The sequence below is a fragment of the Mizuhopecten yessoensis genome, unplaced genomic scaffold (assembly GCF_002113885.1).
Source record: "Mizuhopecten yessoensis strain PY_sf001 unplaced genomic scaffold, ASM211388v2 scaffold2307, whole genome shotgun sequence".
NCBI classification, from domain to species: Eukaryota; Metazoa; Mollusca; class Bivalvia; order Pectinida; family Pectinidae; genus Mizuhopecten; species Mizuhopecten yessoensis.
Genome location: NW_018404481.1, coordinates 795322 through 811904, shown reverse-complemented (window position 1 = coordinate 811904; position 16583 = coordinate 795322). Strand labels below are relative to the sequence as shown.

General features: G+C 36.9%; 1 protein-coding gene across 1 annotated transcript; it reads right to left on the bottom strand.

Annotated features, from left to right (window-relative positions):
- Positions 1-1636: 1636 nt before the first annotated feature.
- LOC110445471 lies at positions 1637-3933 on the bottom strand. Its single transcript, XM_021490121.1, has 2 exons — positions 3757-3933; positions 1637-2539 (listed from the first exon to the last, which is right to left on the bottom strand). The coding sequence occupies exons 1-2, from the start codon at positions 3812-3814 to the stop codon at positions 1914-1916; spliced, it is 684 nt and encodes a 227-aa protein (XP_021345796.1). The 5' UTR covers positions 3815-3933; the 3' UTR covers positions 1637-1913.
- Positions 3934-16583: the final 12650 nt, after the last annotated feature.

The window sequence follows — 16583 nt, the reverse complement described above, 5'->3', positions numbered from 1 at the left end:
TTCCCAAAATACTATTATTATATTGGTTTGAAAAGATTTAAAATTTCAATGACTAATTTTGTATAAGCCTTTTCCCGACTGCTCCATATTTCACAAGAAGCATAGTTGAGGCAATGTTTACGTTATTATTATGCATACGAGAATTCACGAGGTATCACGAGAGCAGAACACATATATATCTTCATTGATGTACACTTTCGCCTCCAGCTTTTACCGTTCCTGTCGATTATGTTTGCTTGCTTGGTCGATCACGACATCCCCATTACATCGTACGGGTTTGCGCATGCTTAACATTATGGAAAAAATCCAATTTCTGTACGGCACGTAGGAAAATATATTTATCGTCCTTTTTATTTAATGTCTTTGATACGTTTAACTTCCTGAGCGTGGTATTAACGGAAGTTTAATCACTTTTGCTAGATATGAAAAATAAGTAATGCTAGATTTTTTATGTTGATAAGAAATAAGAGCGCAGGTTAGTGGCACGGTTAAACCGAAAAGATCAAACAATTATTGATGTTTCATGTATTTATTCACTGTTTATATCGTCATTTAAAATTCATGAAAGATGTAAATACAAAATAATACAAGTGATAGGTATATCTACCTTTTTGATTGAAGTATTAATTGATATATATAAACATGAGTATCATGTTATTAAATTTTATGTAACCAACCTACGAATGTGTCAAACACTGGAGAATAATGCAGAAAGATAAGATATTGTTACTTGAACATTTGGCTTGTTCTTGTCCCTATAGAAGGGCCAATACACCTTCAACACCTGTATATATTCCGGTCATGTACCTAAAACGGCACACAACACGACAGTGATATAATAATATTTCATATATTGTAACCAGATGATCTTCTTTGGATAAATAGAACTTTTATTTAATATCAGGGAAAAAATATCTTTTAATTTACGTGCTGAAAAAGATAGAAAGTTTTGCTTTAATTTCACATAAATAAATAACATTAATTCTTAAGCGCCAATGTTATCCATCCAACATATAACCAATATTAAAAAAACCTTTGGTATCGTGTTTGGACTTCAGTTTATTCAATTTTAAATAAAACGAAAAGAAAAAACAGATTTTTAAAATATACATTGCTTCTCGAACATGTACGGCCACAATTATGAAAAATGTCTAAATTGAGCGATACCATCATTATCTTCAATGTCATGCAGTTTTTAAAAATACATTCTCATTGTTTAATATGTGCTTGTAACGTACATCTATGTACGAGCACCTACGCTGTGTTTATTACGTAGATCAACATAACGAGCTCCCAGACAGTGTCTGTTATGTATTTCAATGTACGATCGTCTAGGCAGTGTGTGTAGCGTACATCAAGGTACGAGCGTCTAGGCAGAGTTTATAACGTACAGAAACATTACGAGCGCCTTGGCAGCGTGTATACGATCGTCGAGGCAATGTTTGTAACGTATCAGTGTTCCTTCATTAGAAAATGTGCATATTCCTGAGATTTCGTACGCTATGCTGTGGTGATTTCGTCGCCTTGAAAACGTACATATTACTCAAGTCTTCGTTCATTTTAGCCTCTCAAACCTTTTCACCTATCAATTGATGGAAGGTCAACTCCTGAAATAACTAAAAAGAGAAAAAAAAAAATCACATCACGTCGTGAACACAAAATCTTTCCTGTTATTTTCATTCTTGATGGTGACAACCATAGTCAATTTATTGTCGTAATCCCTCTAGACTTTGCAATGCCCTATTTGGTGTTCCAGTACGCAAATCTCATTCACTAAGAGATACACTGTTATCGGTTCGGATTAAAGCCTTATATTTTTGTATGTGACTATTAGGTTCGTCGTTGTGTTATTTCTGCTTGTATAATGTCGATGCTTATCATCTCATCATTAAAAGTGTTGAACGTTTCGTGATTTAGACGAGTTGTTTCCTTACTCCACCAATTTGATCACAATTTTTAGTTATCTCAGGGCATTGCTTGCATCCTCCTTTATCCTTTCTAGGAATGAGACATTCGTCCAGCTGGAAATTCGCTGAAGGACAAAGACTTATATCCGGACATTTGCGTTTGTTGCATTTCACAACATCGGGACAGAGGTAACACTTCTGGCGGTTGACGTAAATGATGCGCGGTATCTCGCAGTAACCTTCCTCTCGAGGCGTGCACATACGCACCGATGGACAACCCCCTTTCCTCCGCCTCTGTGCTCGCTGAGGTTGGCGGTTGTTTACACATTTTATCTCCTGGCAGCCATTTGGCAGTTTTTTACCACTGTAGCTTTTCTTTTGATTGCTTTGACAATTTACAGGAGGACAGTAAGCTTGTTGCTTTCTTATACAATTGACGATAGGACAACCTCCCGTCGGATTAGCTGTTACCTTCTTCTTGTAGCCAGGATTACATTTCTGTGACTCACACTTGCTCTTTGCTGGTCCAGCTGAAAACGACACCGCTGGTAGTCGTGCACTTCGAACCTTGGAATCATTCTTCCGAGTACTCGTCTGGAAATTCCTCCTCCCCGACTGTGTTACCATTGCGCCTATGAACAAAACAATTGTTGCGAACTTTTATGGACACACATTTTTCGTAAAGTTTAGAGATTACCCTCTGTTGTGCACCAAATAACACAAACAGGGAATACGATATAAAGTGTAATAAGCCGACACGTAGATGCAAATACCATTTTGTTAAAGTGTAATGCGCTTACACATAAGATTTTTACATACTACATGTACAAGTTAACATTATGTAAAACAAAATACGCCAACACATAACATATATACTGACTAAATAGACAAGCAGACACTACTATTATTAAGGGAAAGAAACACGCCAACACCTAACATATGTACTGACAAAATATACAAACAGATACTATTATTTTTACGGGAACGAAATACGGCAAAACATAACATACGTACTAATTAAACAGTCGAGCAGTCTCTTTTTGGAAAAGAAATACACCAACATATAACATATGTCCCGACTAAATTAAGCAGATGCTAGTATTTAAGTTGAAGTTATTAAACACTTGGGATATGTTCTTAGTAAATACAAATGTATATGCGTTAATTGGAATAACTCGATACATGTTAATTGTATAGACATTTATTTTTGGGTGGTGTGATCGTGTTTTACACACTATTAACAGCTCTTGTCATAAGGGGACGAGTCAGGTTTTAGTGGAGGAGGAAAACCGGAGTACCCGGAGAAAAACCACCGACCTACATCGAGTCACTGGTGATTGCCCCACGTAGGCCTCGATCCATCGACCAAGTGGTGTAGGGCTAGTGTTTTTAGACGATCAGATGTCTTAACCACTCGGCCCAGACATGTAGTAATTAAATACAATTTGATATGCGTACACATTCTATAGTATGTGTTTTACACAGTAACCATTATATACCATTTACCTAATAAAGAAATAACAAACATTGCTATGCCTGTCTATAGTTATAACTGTACCAGTCGAAATCAAAATGGTTAGGTTATTCACTACTTGTTATGCTAGATATGAATAAATGAATTACAAGAATTTCATTTCGTGAAAATTTAAAAGAGTTTAACGACCTTTGCTATTAGTGCATTAAAAATCAGTCAATCAATAAGTTTATCTTGGTGTCAAGCATTTTTTCTGTAAAGTCATAAGATTGCTAGAAATGACCTTATAGAGATAGGATAATATTCAGAAATATAAAAACAATTGTCACAGATACAATAAAAAATACATAAAAAAAGGTAATTAATTTAACATACCTGAGATAAATGTCCATGATGAAAAAACCACGAGAATGATAAAAAATAAATCCTTCATCGTGTCTATTCAAACTGAGCAGTAGGGCAGCAGAACAATGTGGGCACGCTCCGTACCGTTAACCAGCCTTCTGACGCGCGGAACGGAAGGCGTCTTGCTAATACATTCACTGTCAGACTTTTTCTTTCCTTTCACGTCTGTCATATGTGTATGTATGTGTGTATAGATGCCGACACACATAACAAGCGCCATTGTTTCCGTCTAGCTGTTTAATGGTTGTGCCATAAATGTACATTAGTAACGTCATTATTTACATTTAATTAACACAGCGATATCGTGTTTGTGATTTAGTCTCTTGAATTAATCAGGAATTATTTGGTGTGATGACACTTCTGGTACTCTGTTGGGCTTTTGCATATGTATATTCTGTCTTTTTTTAATTAAAAGAATGGTTGACAAAAAAGGTCTATTGGTAGTCACAATTGAGATAAGATTATTACTGCTATTTTCTGGTAGGTTTTGCTTACCAAAGTGTTATCAATTGTGGAAGTTTGCTAATAAATTTGTGAATGTATCAAAGGTAAACATAAACAACCACTTAATCGACAGTTGCTTCATTTGAAGCTTAATAGAAAATTTTCAGCAGTAAATAAAAAATACCATTTTGACTGGTCAATATTAAATCGATCCTGCACCTTATATCCTGACATATGAAGATATAACATTTCGTATATCTTAAAGTTTTTATTTTATTTTTGATCATTCCCTGGTAAGATGTAGTAAATGCAGCTATGTGATAAACTGTATTAATTACTTATTATACACCCAGAGTCAATATCTCTGCGGTTTACCTATCGTTTACCGATTGGCCGTAGGTCGGTGGGTTTTCCCCTGGTACTCCGGCTTTCTTCCACCACCAAAACTTTGCACGTCCTTTAATGACCATAGCTGTTAATAGGATGTAAAACACAAACAAACTAAACCAAATGTTGCATTATTTCGCATTAACTCCTGTTACTGGTAACTGAACTACCGTTGACAACAATGTTTATGTTGTGAGTGGTTGATAGTATTTTGACATATGGGAATGAAATGTGATGATGCAGCGTAATTCATTTTTGGCATTTTGTATATATTACAAACTTTTAAAGCTGCAAGCACCTGTGTGTGTGTGTGTGTGTGTGTGTGTGACGTTTATCCTGCAAGTGACAGAAACTTAAGCCTGGATTACTCATTTGTTAAATTAGCTCATATCCGGTTTAAGTGATTATAAATGGACTTCCAAAAAAAACAACAGGCTAAGCGTAGATTATTATAGGAACTTAACAATCTTCTTCTCCAGTTCAATAAGTGTCAGTGAGATGCACTATTTTGACCAGGTGATATTCTTTTGAAAGGTATACCACAACCCTAAGGTAGTAAAATCGGGTAAGGCCAATGGGTGAAACATTAACAATGCTAAAATTGGTATTGGGCTTTAAATATTTGAAAAATCCGACATTTTTTTTCTAGGTTATATCAAAGATATATCCTTCCTACATAAGTTGTAGAATATAAGAATTACAAAACAAAACAAAAAATCAAAAAAAAAATATATATAAAAAGTTGTGTAAATAAACGAAATAATTATTTTATTTTCTATCAAAAATATGTAGTAGCGCAATAGCAGTTAACAACAATACTCTCTGCACTGGCTTAAATATAACATATACTATCCAACTTCACTCCACAGGAAAGGTTAGAAGGAGAAAGTTGAAGTCTATTGTGGAATAGTGGTGAAGAAGGTTAACCCATTAGCTCTATGTGCGTGTGTGTTAAATATTTAAATAATCAGATTTCTTTAAAGGATTCATTGCTTGTCTGTCGGTCATTTCATATAAAATTAATTCCCTTTTAAAACTTTTAAAAACCGAAATGCTTCATTTCATAGATATTTTGCCCAGAGATGTTCATATTTGGCAAATTTGTTGGACAATTTATAGTAAAAAAAACGTTATCTCAAGTTTTCATAGCCCTTTCTTGAATTAACCACCTACATAAAAACCGCATTTGCTAATGAAAGCCAGATAATATAAAAACTGAGACAAAGGTGTTTTGAACAACAATGTAAACAAACCGGAAACATAAAAAATAAATATAAATAAGCCGATTCGTGAATAAAAACATAGCAATATTTTTATTAATGAAAATATTCGGAATTATGATAAGCAACATCAATATATACTTAAGTCAGTATTTTTAGCTTTCTAATGACATACCATGAGTTAAGGTAACACAGCCAATCAAACGGTTTAGAGGTTACCATGAGCTAGGGAAACACAGCCAATCAAACGGTTAAGAGGTTACCATGAGTTAAGGTAACACAGCCAATCAAACGGTTAAAAGGTTACCATGAGTTAGGGTAACACAGTCAATCAAACGGTTAAGAGGTTACCATGAGTTAGGGTAACACAGTCAATCAAACGGTTAAAAGGTTACCATGAGTTAGGGTAACACAGTCAATCAAACGGTTAAAAGGTTACCATGAGTTAGGGTAACACAGCCAATCAAACGGTTAAAAGGTTACCATGAGTTAGGGTAACACAGCCAATCAAACGGTTGAAAGGTTACCATGAGTTAGGGTAACACAGCCAATCAAACTGTTTAGAGGTTACCATGAGTTAGGGTAACACACCCAATCAAACGGTTTAAAGGTTACCATGAGTTAGGGTGACACAGCCAATCAAACGGTTTAGAGGTTACCATGAGTTATGGTAACACAGCCAAACAAACGGTTTAGAGGTTACATGAGTTAGGGTAACACAGTCACTAAAACGGTTTAGAGGTTACATGAGTTAGGGTAACACAGTCACTAAAACGGTTTAGAGGTTACATGAGTTAAGGTAACACAGCCAAACAAACGGTTTAGAGGTTACCATGATTTAGGGTAACACAGCCAAACAATCGGTTTAGAGGTTACCATGAGTTAGGGTAACACAGCCAAACAAACGGTTTAGAGGTTACATGAGTTAGGGTAACACACCCAATCAAACGGTTTAAAGGTTACCATGAGTTAGGGTGACACAGCCAATCAAACGGTTTAGAGGTTACCATGAGTTATGGTAACACAGCCAAACAAACGGTTTAGAGGTTACCATGAGATAAGGTAACACAGCCAAACAAACGGTTTAGAGGTTACATGAGTTAGGGTAACACACCCAATCAAACGGTTTAAAGGTTACCATGAGTTAGGGTGACACAGCCAATCAAACGGTTTAGAGGTTACCATGAGTTAGGGTAACACACCCAATCAAACGGTTTAAAGGTTACCATGAGTTAGGGTGACACAGCCAATCAAACGGTTTAGAGGTTACCATGAGTTATGGTAACACAGCCAAACAAACGGTTTAGAGGTTACCATGAGTTAGGGTAACACAGGTACTCAAACGGTTAAGAAGTTACCATGAGTTAGGGTAACACAGCCACTCGAACGGTTTAAAAGTTACCATGAGTTAGGGTAACACAGCCACTCAAACGGTTTAAAAGTTACCATGAGTTAGGGTAACACAGCATATCAACCGGTTTAGGGGTTACCATGATTTAGGGTAACACAGCCAAACAAACGGTTTAGAGGTTACCATGAGTTAGGGTAACACAGCCAATCAAACGGTTTAGAGGTTACCATGAGTTAGGGTAACACAGCCAAACAAACGGTTAAGAGGTTACTATGAGTTAGGGTAACACAACCAATCAAACGGTTGAAAGGTTACCATGAGTTAGGGTAACACAGTCACTAAAACGGTTTAGAGGTTACATGAGTTAAGGTAACACAGCCAAACAAACGGTTTAGAGGTTACATGAGTTAGGGTAACACACCCAATCAAACGGTTTAGAGGTTACATGAGTTAGGGTAACACAGCCAATCAAACGGTTTAGAGGTTACATGATTTAGGGTAACACAGTCACTAAAACGGTTTAGAGGTTACATGAGTTAGGGTAACACACCCAATCAAACGGTTTAGAGGTTACATGAGTTAGGGTAACACACCCAATCAAACGGTTTAAAGGTTACCATGAGTTAGGGTGACACAGCCAATCAAACGGTTTAGAGGTTACCATGAGTAAGGGTAACACAGTCACTAAAACGGTTTAGAGGTTACATGAGTTAGGGAAACACAGCCAATCAAACGGTTTAGAGGTTACATGAGTTAGGGTAACACACCCAATCAAACGGTTGAAAGGTTACGATGAGTTAGGGTGACACAGCCAATCAAACGGTTTAGAGGTTACCATGAGTAAGGGTAACACAGTCACTAAAACGGTTTAGAGGTTACATGAGTTAGGGTAACACAGCCAAACAAACGGTTTAGAGGTTACATGAGTTAGGGTAACACACCCAATCAAACGGTTTAAATGTTACCATGAGTTAGGGTGACACAGCCAATCAAACGGTTTAGAGGTTACCATGCGTTAGGGTAACACAGCCAATCAAACGGTTTAGAGGTTACCATGAGTAAGGGTAACACAGTCACTAAAACGGTTTAGAGGTTACATGAGTTAGGGTAACACACCCAATCAAACGGTTGAAAGGTTACCATGAGTTAGGGTAACACAGCCAATCAAGCGGTTTAGAGGTTACCATGAGTTAGGGTAACACAGCCAAAAAAGCGGTCTAGAGGTTACCATGAGTTAGGGTAACACAGCCAAAAAAGCGGTCTAACAGCCAATCAAACGGTTTAGAGGTTACCATGAGTTAGGGTAACACAGCCAAAAAAGCGGTCTAGAGGTTACCATGAGTTAGGGTAACACAGCCAAAAAAGCGGTCTAACAGCCAATCAAACGGTTTAGAGGTTACCATGAGTTAGGGTAACACAGCCAAAAAAGCGGTCTAACAGCCAATCAAACGGTTTAGAGGTTACCATGAGTTAGGGAAACACAGCCAATCAAACGGTTGAAAGGTTACCATGAGTTAGGGTGACACAGCCAATCAAACGGTTTAGAGGTTACCATGAGTTAGGGAAACACAGCCAATCAAACGGTTTAGAGGTTACATGATTTAGGGTAACACAGTCACTAAAACGGTTTAGAGGTTACATGAGTTAGGGTAACACAACCAATCAAACCGTTTAGAGGTTACCATGAGCTAGGGTAACACAGCCAATCAAACGGTTAAAAGGTTACCGTGAGTTAGGGTAACACAGCCAATCAAACGGTTACGAGGTTACCATGAGTTAGGGTAACACAGCCAATCAAGCGGTTTAGAGGTTACCATGAGTTAGGGTAACACACCCAATCAAACGGTTTAAAGGTTCCCATGAGTTAGGGTGACACAGCCAATCAAACGGTTTAGAGGTTACCATGAGTAAGGGTAACACAGTCACTAAAACGGTTTAGAGGTTACATGAGTTAAGGTAACACAGCCAAACAAACGGTTTAGAGGTTACATGAGTTAGGGTAACACAACCAATCAAACCGTTTAGAGGTTACCATGAGCTAGGGTAACACAGCCAATCAAACGGTTAAAAGGTTACCATGAGTTAGGGTAACACAGCCAATCAAACGGTTTAGAGGTTAATCGTAACACATCTAATAACCATAACAGTAACTGTTTAAAATGATCGAAGTTTTACTTGGCATATTTTTTTGTTCTTCTTTTCAATTTTGTCAACGCAGTTGATTATACTTCAAGTGATCTGCTATGAAATACGCTATTTGTATTTTCATTATGAAGAACTGCAGTGAAATAATAGCATTACATACATGATGGGGCAGGGGCATGAGGCAGGGGGGAAACAAAGGGGAAGTCACCCCTCGACCCATGTAAACTAGAATTCTTGAACAGAAATCAATTTGCTATTTATAGTAACAGTCGAGTTGACATTTGACCTTCAGATCTTGTAAGCAATCCCAAAGAAGGAAGCAGTACCTGAGGGTTATTGGCCAAAGGGAACCAAAGTTATTGAGGAGACAAGCATAGTCACCATGACCTTGACATTTGACATTCGTTTTTGAAAGGTAATCATAGGCGTGCTCTTTCAGTGAGGAAGCATTGATGTAAATTGTTTGATAAGATACGCAAAAATAAGTTCGGGACTAAATGTCTTTGCAGAGTTATAGTGACCATGACCTTTGACATTCAGACAAAAACAACTTACACAAGCAAGCCATTCCAGTAAGAAAACACTGTATACATTTGACCCACATGAACACGAGCATTTGTGCGGAAACGGAGTTGGGACATATCGATGGATAGACAAGCTTAACCACAATGTCCCTTCCAATCTTAATTTGGGGATTTAAGTTTGCTGCATATTGAATGCGTCAAAAAAACAAAAATAGTAATTACTACTCCTGAAATATGCGTTTACTTAATTTGGTGTGAATTATCCTGGGACAAGAGCAATTTATCTCTGTGGTGTGCTATGCATATTACTCTGCATGATGATTCATCTGTACTTCTAACTCGTAAGGTAGTGTTGTATGTGCTCTAACATTACAACATACTGACTGGTAAGGTAGTGTTGTATGTGTCCTAACATTGCAACATACTGACTGGTAAGGTATTGTTGTATAGTCCTAACATTGTAACATGCTGACTGGTAAGGTAGTGTTGTATTTGCTTTAACACTGTTACATACTGACTGGTAAGCTAGTGTTGTATGTGTCCAAACATTGTAACATACTGGATGGTAAGGTAGTGTTGTGTGTGCTCTAACATTGTAACATTCTGACTGGTAAGTTAGTGTTGTATGTGTCCAAACATTGTAACATACTGGCTGGTAAGGTATTGTTGCATGTGTCCTAACATTGCACCATATTGACTGGTAAGGTCGTGTTGTATGTGTCCTAACGTTGCAACATACTGACTGTTAAGGTAGTGTTGTATGAGTAGTGTTGTATGTGCCCTAACATTGTAACATATTGACTGGTAATGTAGTGTTGTATGTGCTCGAACATTGTAACATTCTGACTGGTAAGTTAGTGTTGTATGTGTCCAAACATTGTAACATACTGGATGGTAAGGTAGTGTTGTGTGTGCTCTAACATTGTAACAGACTGACTGGTAAGGTAGGGTTGTATGAGTCCTAAAATTGTAAAATCCTGACTGGTAAGGTATTTTTGTATGTGTCCTAACATTGTAAAATACTGACTGGCAAGGTAGTGTTGTATGTGACCTAACATTGTAACATACGTAGTGTTGTATGTGTCCAAACATTGTAACATACTGGATGGTAAGGTAGTGTTGTGTGTGCTCTAACATTGTAACATATTGACTGGTAAGGTCGTGTTGTATGTGTCCTAAGATTGCAACATACTGACTGTTAAGGTAGTGTTGTATGTGCTCCAACATTGTAACATACTGGATGGTAAGGTAGTGTTGTTTGTGTCCTAACATTGTAACGTACTGACTGGTAAGGTAGGGTTGTATGTTTCCTAACATTGCAACATACTTACTGGTAAGGTATTGTTGCATGTGTCCTAACATTGTCACATACTGACTGGTAAGGCAGTGTTTTATGTGTCCTAACATTGCACCATATTGACTGGTAAGGTATTGTTTTATGTGCCCTAACATTGCAACATCCTGACTCGTAAGGTAGTGTTGTATTTGCTTTAACACTGTTACATACTGATTGGTAAGGTAGTGTTGTGTGTGCTCTAACATTGTAGCATACTGACTGGTAAGGAAGTGGTGGATGTGCTCTAACATTGTAGCATACTGACTGGTAAGGCAGTGTTTTATGTGTCCTAACATTGCAACTGACTGACTGGTAAGGTAGAGTTGTATGTGTCCTAACGTTGTAACATACTGACTGGTATGGTAGTGTTGTATGTGTACTAACATTGTAACATACTTACTGGTAAGGTATTGTTTTATGTGCCCTAACATTGTAACATACGTAGTGTTGTATGTGTCATAACATTGTAACATACTGACTGGTAAGGTAGGGTTGTATGTGTCCTAAAATTGTAAAATACTGACTGGTAAGGTAGTGTTGTATGAGTCCTAACATTGTAACATACTGACTGGTAAGGTATTGTTGTATGTGTCCTAACATTGTAACATACTGACTGGTAAGGTAGTGTTGTATGTGCCCCAGCATTGTAACATACTGACTGGTAAGGTAGTGTTGTATTACAAGTGATGAATTTATTTTTGGTGAGGAACTGAAACACTTTGTCCTTGGAAATTGAATATTTATGATGAATTAATGTAGACTTTGATCTGCAAATATCGCAGTTATATAATCAACTTACATTAACGTCATATAATTGTAAAAGTTAGCATTTCTCTTAATATAATCGTGGCGTTGGACAAACTTACATTTACATTCAAAATAAGGAAAAATGAAAAATGATATCATCTAAACATGCCATAGACGTGAACAGCAATTCAAGTTCATGACAAGATGTCTCGAAAGCAGTAAAGTAAATTAATGACCATAACACACTTAATACTAAGAGAATAAATTGTGAATCAGAGTATATTTACATTTGCTCTGCATTGCCACTATATAACACTAGCAAAGCAACTTCCGTGTTATGAGACCATAGCACAGGCGTAGTGATATCTCCACGGGTCCGACTTACTACCGAATCGCTATTTCCCTCCGAACTAGCAAGTAGATAAGCTGAAATTATTAAAAGTAATTACTTTCTGTAAGAATAGTTTTGATGCATGTAAACGAGATATTTATTATCAAAGGAGCCACTAATGGTAGGCTATTTTCTTGTTTGTTCTTGTTGGAGGAGTCAAAAGATAGGAAATATACCAATAATTATATTTTAGAAGAAAAAAACTGGATATTCAGTTACAGCTACAGATTAAAGTTTTTAAGTAAAATAGTCCATTCTGCGATCAGTTGAAATTATACCTGAAGCTGATTTTCTAATATTTTCAAAAACATCATGACATCACTTTAATTTTTATACCGAATTTAAATGTCAAGATTTGATATTTAAAAGCCAAAATTAATTAAAACATAAATAAAGGTAATACAATATTTGTCCTCATATTCATGATAAACAAACATGTATAAAACCTGATTTACTCGCATCTATAAAGAAATATGTTTGTGTTATATTGATACATATAGACATATTTCTTGTTCCGGTGATAAAATAACTAAAATCCATTTTTTTCTCAATGATTTGGACGAATTTTGGAGAGACTAAAAGCCGATATATCGTTTAATATTTAAACTTTACCCTTTTTCTGTGTCTCGTGATTGAAGCGAGTTACAAGAAAGTTGGCTTGAGCACAGAATTCATGCTTGAGCAAGAGAACGGTTTCACGAATTCGGGCCCAGGTTTGTAGTTCCATCTACAAATATAGATAATTTGCTTGTACTAAGATTGGCCAATATAGATTAAATGTTTGGATTCGTAAATACCTAATATGTAAACAAATATGTTACGTAGAAAAAATGTTTATAAAATACGTTTGCTCAAAAATCCATGCTATATTATCCACATTTTTTTGTAAACAACGAAAATAACCTATCCCTGACTCGTTTTAGGAATGCTCCTCTTTTCAGCAATTATCAACTGAACGAGTGTTGAATTTTCACTCGTTCTCATTTAAACTGAAAACCGTACAAAATAAAAAGTGATTGACTTAGTATCGATTTTCAACAACAGAGCTATTAAGCATGTCAAACTCCTTCAGAACAAATCTGTTAAGATTTAATGATTGCGTGTTGATAGAAAAATATAAATGTTCAGATTGTGCATTGTTTCTAAAAACAATTATGTATGTATGACAGGATTCCATAAACAAAAATGCCAATAAAGTTAAAGTAACAGTTGAAGTTAGTTTCAAATACAGGAGCCGATAAAACTCCTCTACATTGGACTCAAACAATAAATAATTGTATAATATATAGTTAAAGTGCATCGTTAATTACATTTGCCCTAATAACTATAAGAAAGTTCTTCATTCTGCCAAAGTTTATCTATTCCGTTCTTAAAAGTATTGATATTTGGTGCGGATACAACGTCCTCCGGAAGATTGTTCCGGGTTTTGACTGTACGAAATGTGAATTAGTTTCTCCTCAGGGATGTTGTTGACTGATATGGGTATATTATTTTTGATTGATTCCTCACTCCAAAGCTTAACACAAGTGCATGCCGGCCTCTATATATGTAGTGTTGGAAGGTTCAATTTCTTATATCTTCCTGGATATTCTACTAGGCCCTTCATCCCCGGTACGTATTTTGGAGCGCGACGTTGTACGCTTTCTAGTTTGTCTACATATTTTAAATTGTACGGTGACCATACTGCTCCAACGTATTCCAACTGTATCCTCAAAAGACATTTGAAGAGTGGCACGAATGTTGCGTCCTCTAACAATTGGAATGATCTCCTAATAATGGCCACTCGGAACTTCTCGGCCGATTCGGTCATCTACGTATGCATTCGGAACACCTCGTCTTCAAGATGTTCATCGTAGATGACCGTATCGGTCGAGAAGTTCCGAGTGCTACGTTGGAAGGAACTGGAATCGGGGCGAGGTGTTCCGAATGAATAATGGCAAGCATCGAGTTTGCTTTAAAACCCTTCTGTACGTAAATACATTCAACCGATATGAGGTTAACACATGATTCCGTGTTAACCAAAACAATGTTTTGTTTGTGCGGAGTGTATAGGATCACACGTGAAGGTTAGCGAGGCTATCATTAACGTTTCTGTGACAGTGTGTGACAGGTTTGTGAACGATACCTGTCGGCTCATCACCAATCTCCTGTCATTTTCCTCAACATCACCTCTTATACTTAATACATTACTAACATTTCACTTACATGGACATAATAAACACACAGGTTTCTCGGGAGCAACTGTCCTTGCTACTACGCGTTATATATTTTTGCGTAGGAAAAAAATATATACATTTTATGCAATAAAGCTACATTTCTGTCAAGATATGTCTAATAAAAATAGGACAGTGTGGGGGTGAAATAGATGAGCCGTACTTGTCAACACTATATACGAATATGTCCTTAATACCTAAAGGTTCATTTAATACAGAACGCAGGTTTGTTATTGGGGTAACCACAAGGTCAACTGGCTCTACCACCGGGCCGGCAAACAATTTGCACTTAGGTCTGCCACTAAACTAGAATATCTTAGGCGGTTGAATAGGTTATCATCAAATCGTTTTTTGTCGCACATTAGCTAACTTCTATATTCTGAAATAATCAAATATATTCAGAAAGTAAAGTTTGTGGAATTAAATTTGGATTACTTTGGAAAAAGTAGACTAAATTACCAAATAATTCAATTTGAATTTAAATGGTTCGAATATGATTTATGTTTTTATAAGGTTAACATTTATACCAAGAGTTACTTAGGAAAAGAGATAATTTCACTGTCGCAAATTTTGATTATACTTTGTCTTTTTAATTCAGCAACGCGATTGTTTAGCACTAGTTGAGTCTCATATAATTATCGAACACGACACCACAGTCGCGTTCTCGTTACAGGTCATAATTAAATATATTCTTAATTACGCACTATGCAGCATCGCCGATGGTAATCACTTGATGGAAATATGTCTGAACTAAAGGTATTATTACTTTGTGTGAAACCACACATTGTGTAACACTCCCTAAGCATACTCTATTATAATATTATATACGTCCTGACTATATTTTTGCAGTTGTCAAGGGATTTCCGTTAGTGCGAACATGCAAATCTCTCCATCATATCAAATCCTGGTTGATTCAGTATTCAACTAAATACATTCGAACTAAGTGACAGCACTTTCTTGATAGATTAGTCGTGTTTAATAAATCACATAGACAAAGTTTCCTACGGGTAAGATTATAAGCTCCTCAATATATACACACGGTCGTCAAAATGACTTGAATATTATGCGATTTCCGTATCACGTGATCTCTACATCTTAGAACGTTTTGAACAGACATATTATCACGGATTAGACAAAAGTTGTCCTGTCATTTCAGGGGAACCCACAGGCCGGTTAAGTTAACAAAATAAATATTTCAAATGATTAACATGAAACAGTCGAATTATTCAGGAAATTAATTGATAACTCTGTAACATTGGTAGAATAATCCTGACTGGAATGTCGACACTATTACATGCACAGCCTGTGATAGAAATGAATCTAAGAGATAAAAAACAATTATTGAAAAATATTCACAAAATATGTAACGAGTACAAAATTGATTTTGTACGGTCACACATACACTTAAAAGCTGATATAGAAACCGTGAGATACAAAATTTGAATAGGTCGAACAAAATTACGAAATTAATATCTAAACGAATTTATTCTGTAGATTACTTAACTTACTGCAAATTATTCAATTTTTGTAATGCTCCTATTTATGAATACATTTCAAGCAAGTTATTCGTAGGGATTTGAATAATTTATATCAGGTGCATGATGGATTGACTTGAGTTTGCGACCGACACTTCTCACGATTTGCAACAGATACTCTTTTGTGACCTACCCTTCTTGTGACCTACCAAACTCTCGTGGCCGACACCGACGTATCTTCTGACCGACCATCATCTTGCGGCCGACACCACACATCTGGTGACTGACCACACTCTCGTTGCCGACACCACACATCTGGTGACTGACCACACTCTCGTTGCCGACACCACACATCTGGTGACCGACCACACTCTCGTTGCCGACACCACACATATTGCGACCGATCACACTCTCGTTGCCGACACCACACATCTGGTGACTGATCACACTCTCGTTGCCGACACCACACATCTGGTGACCGACTACCCTCTCGTTGCCGACACCACACATCTGGTGACCGACCACCCTCTCGTTGCCGACACCACACATCTGGTGACCGACCAC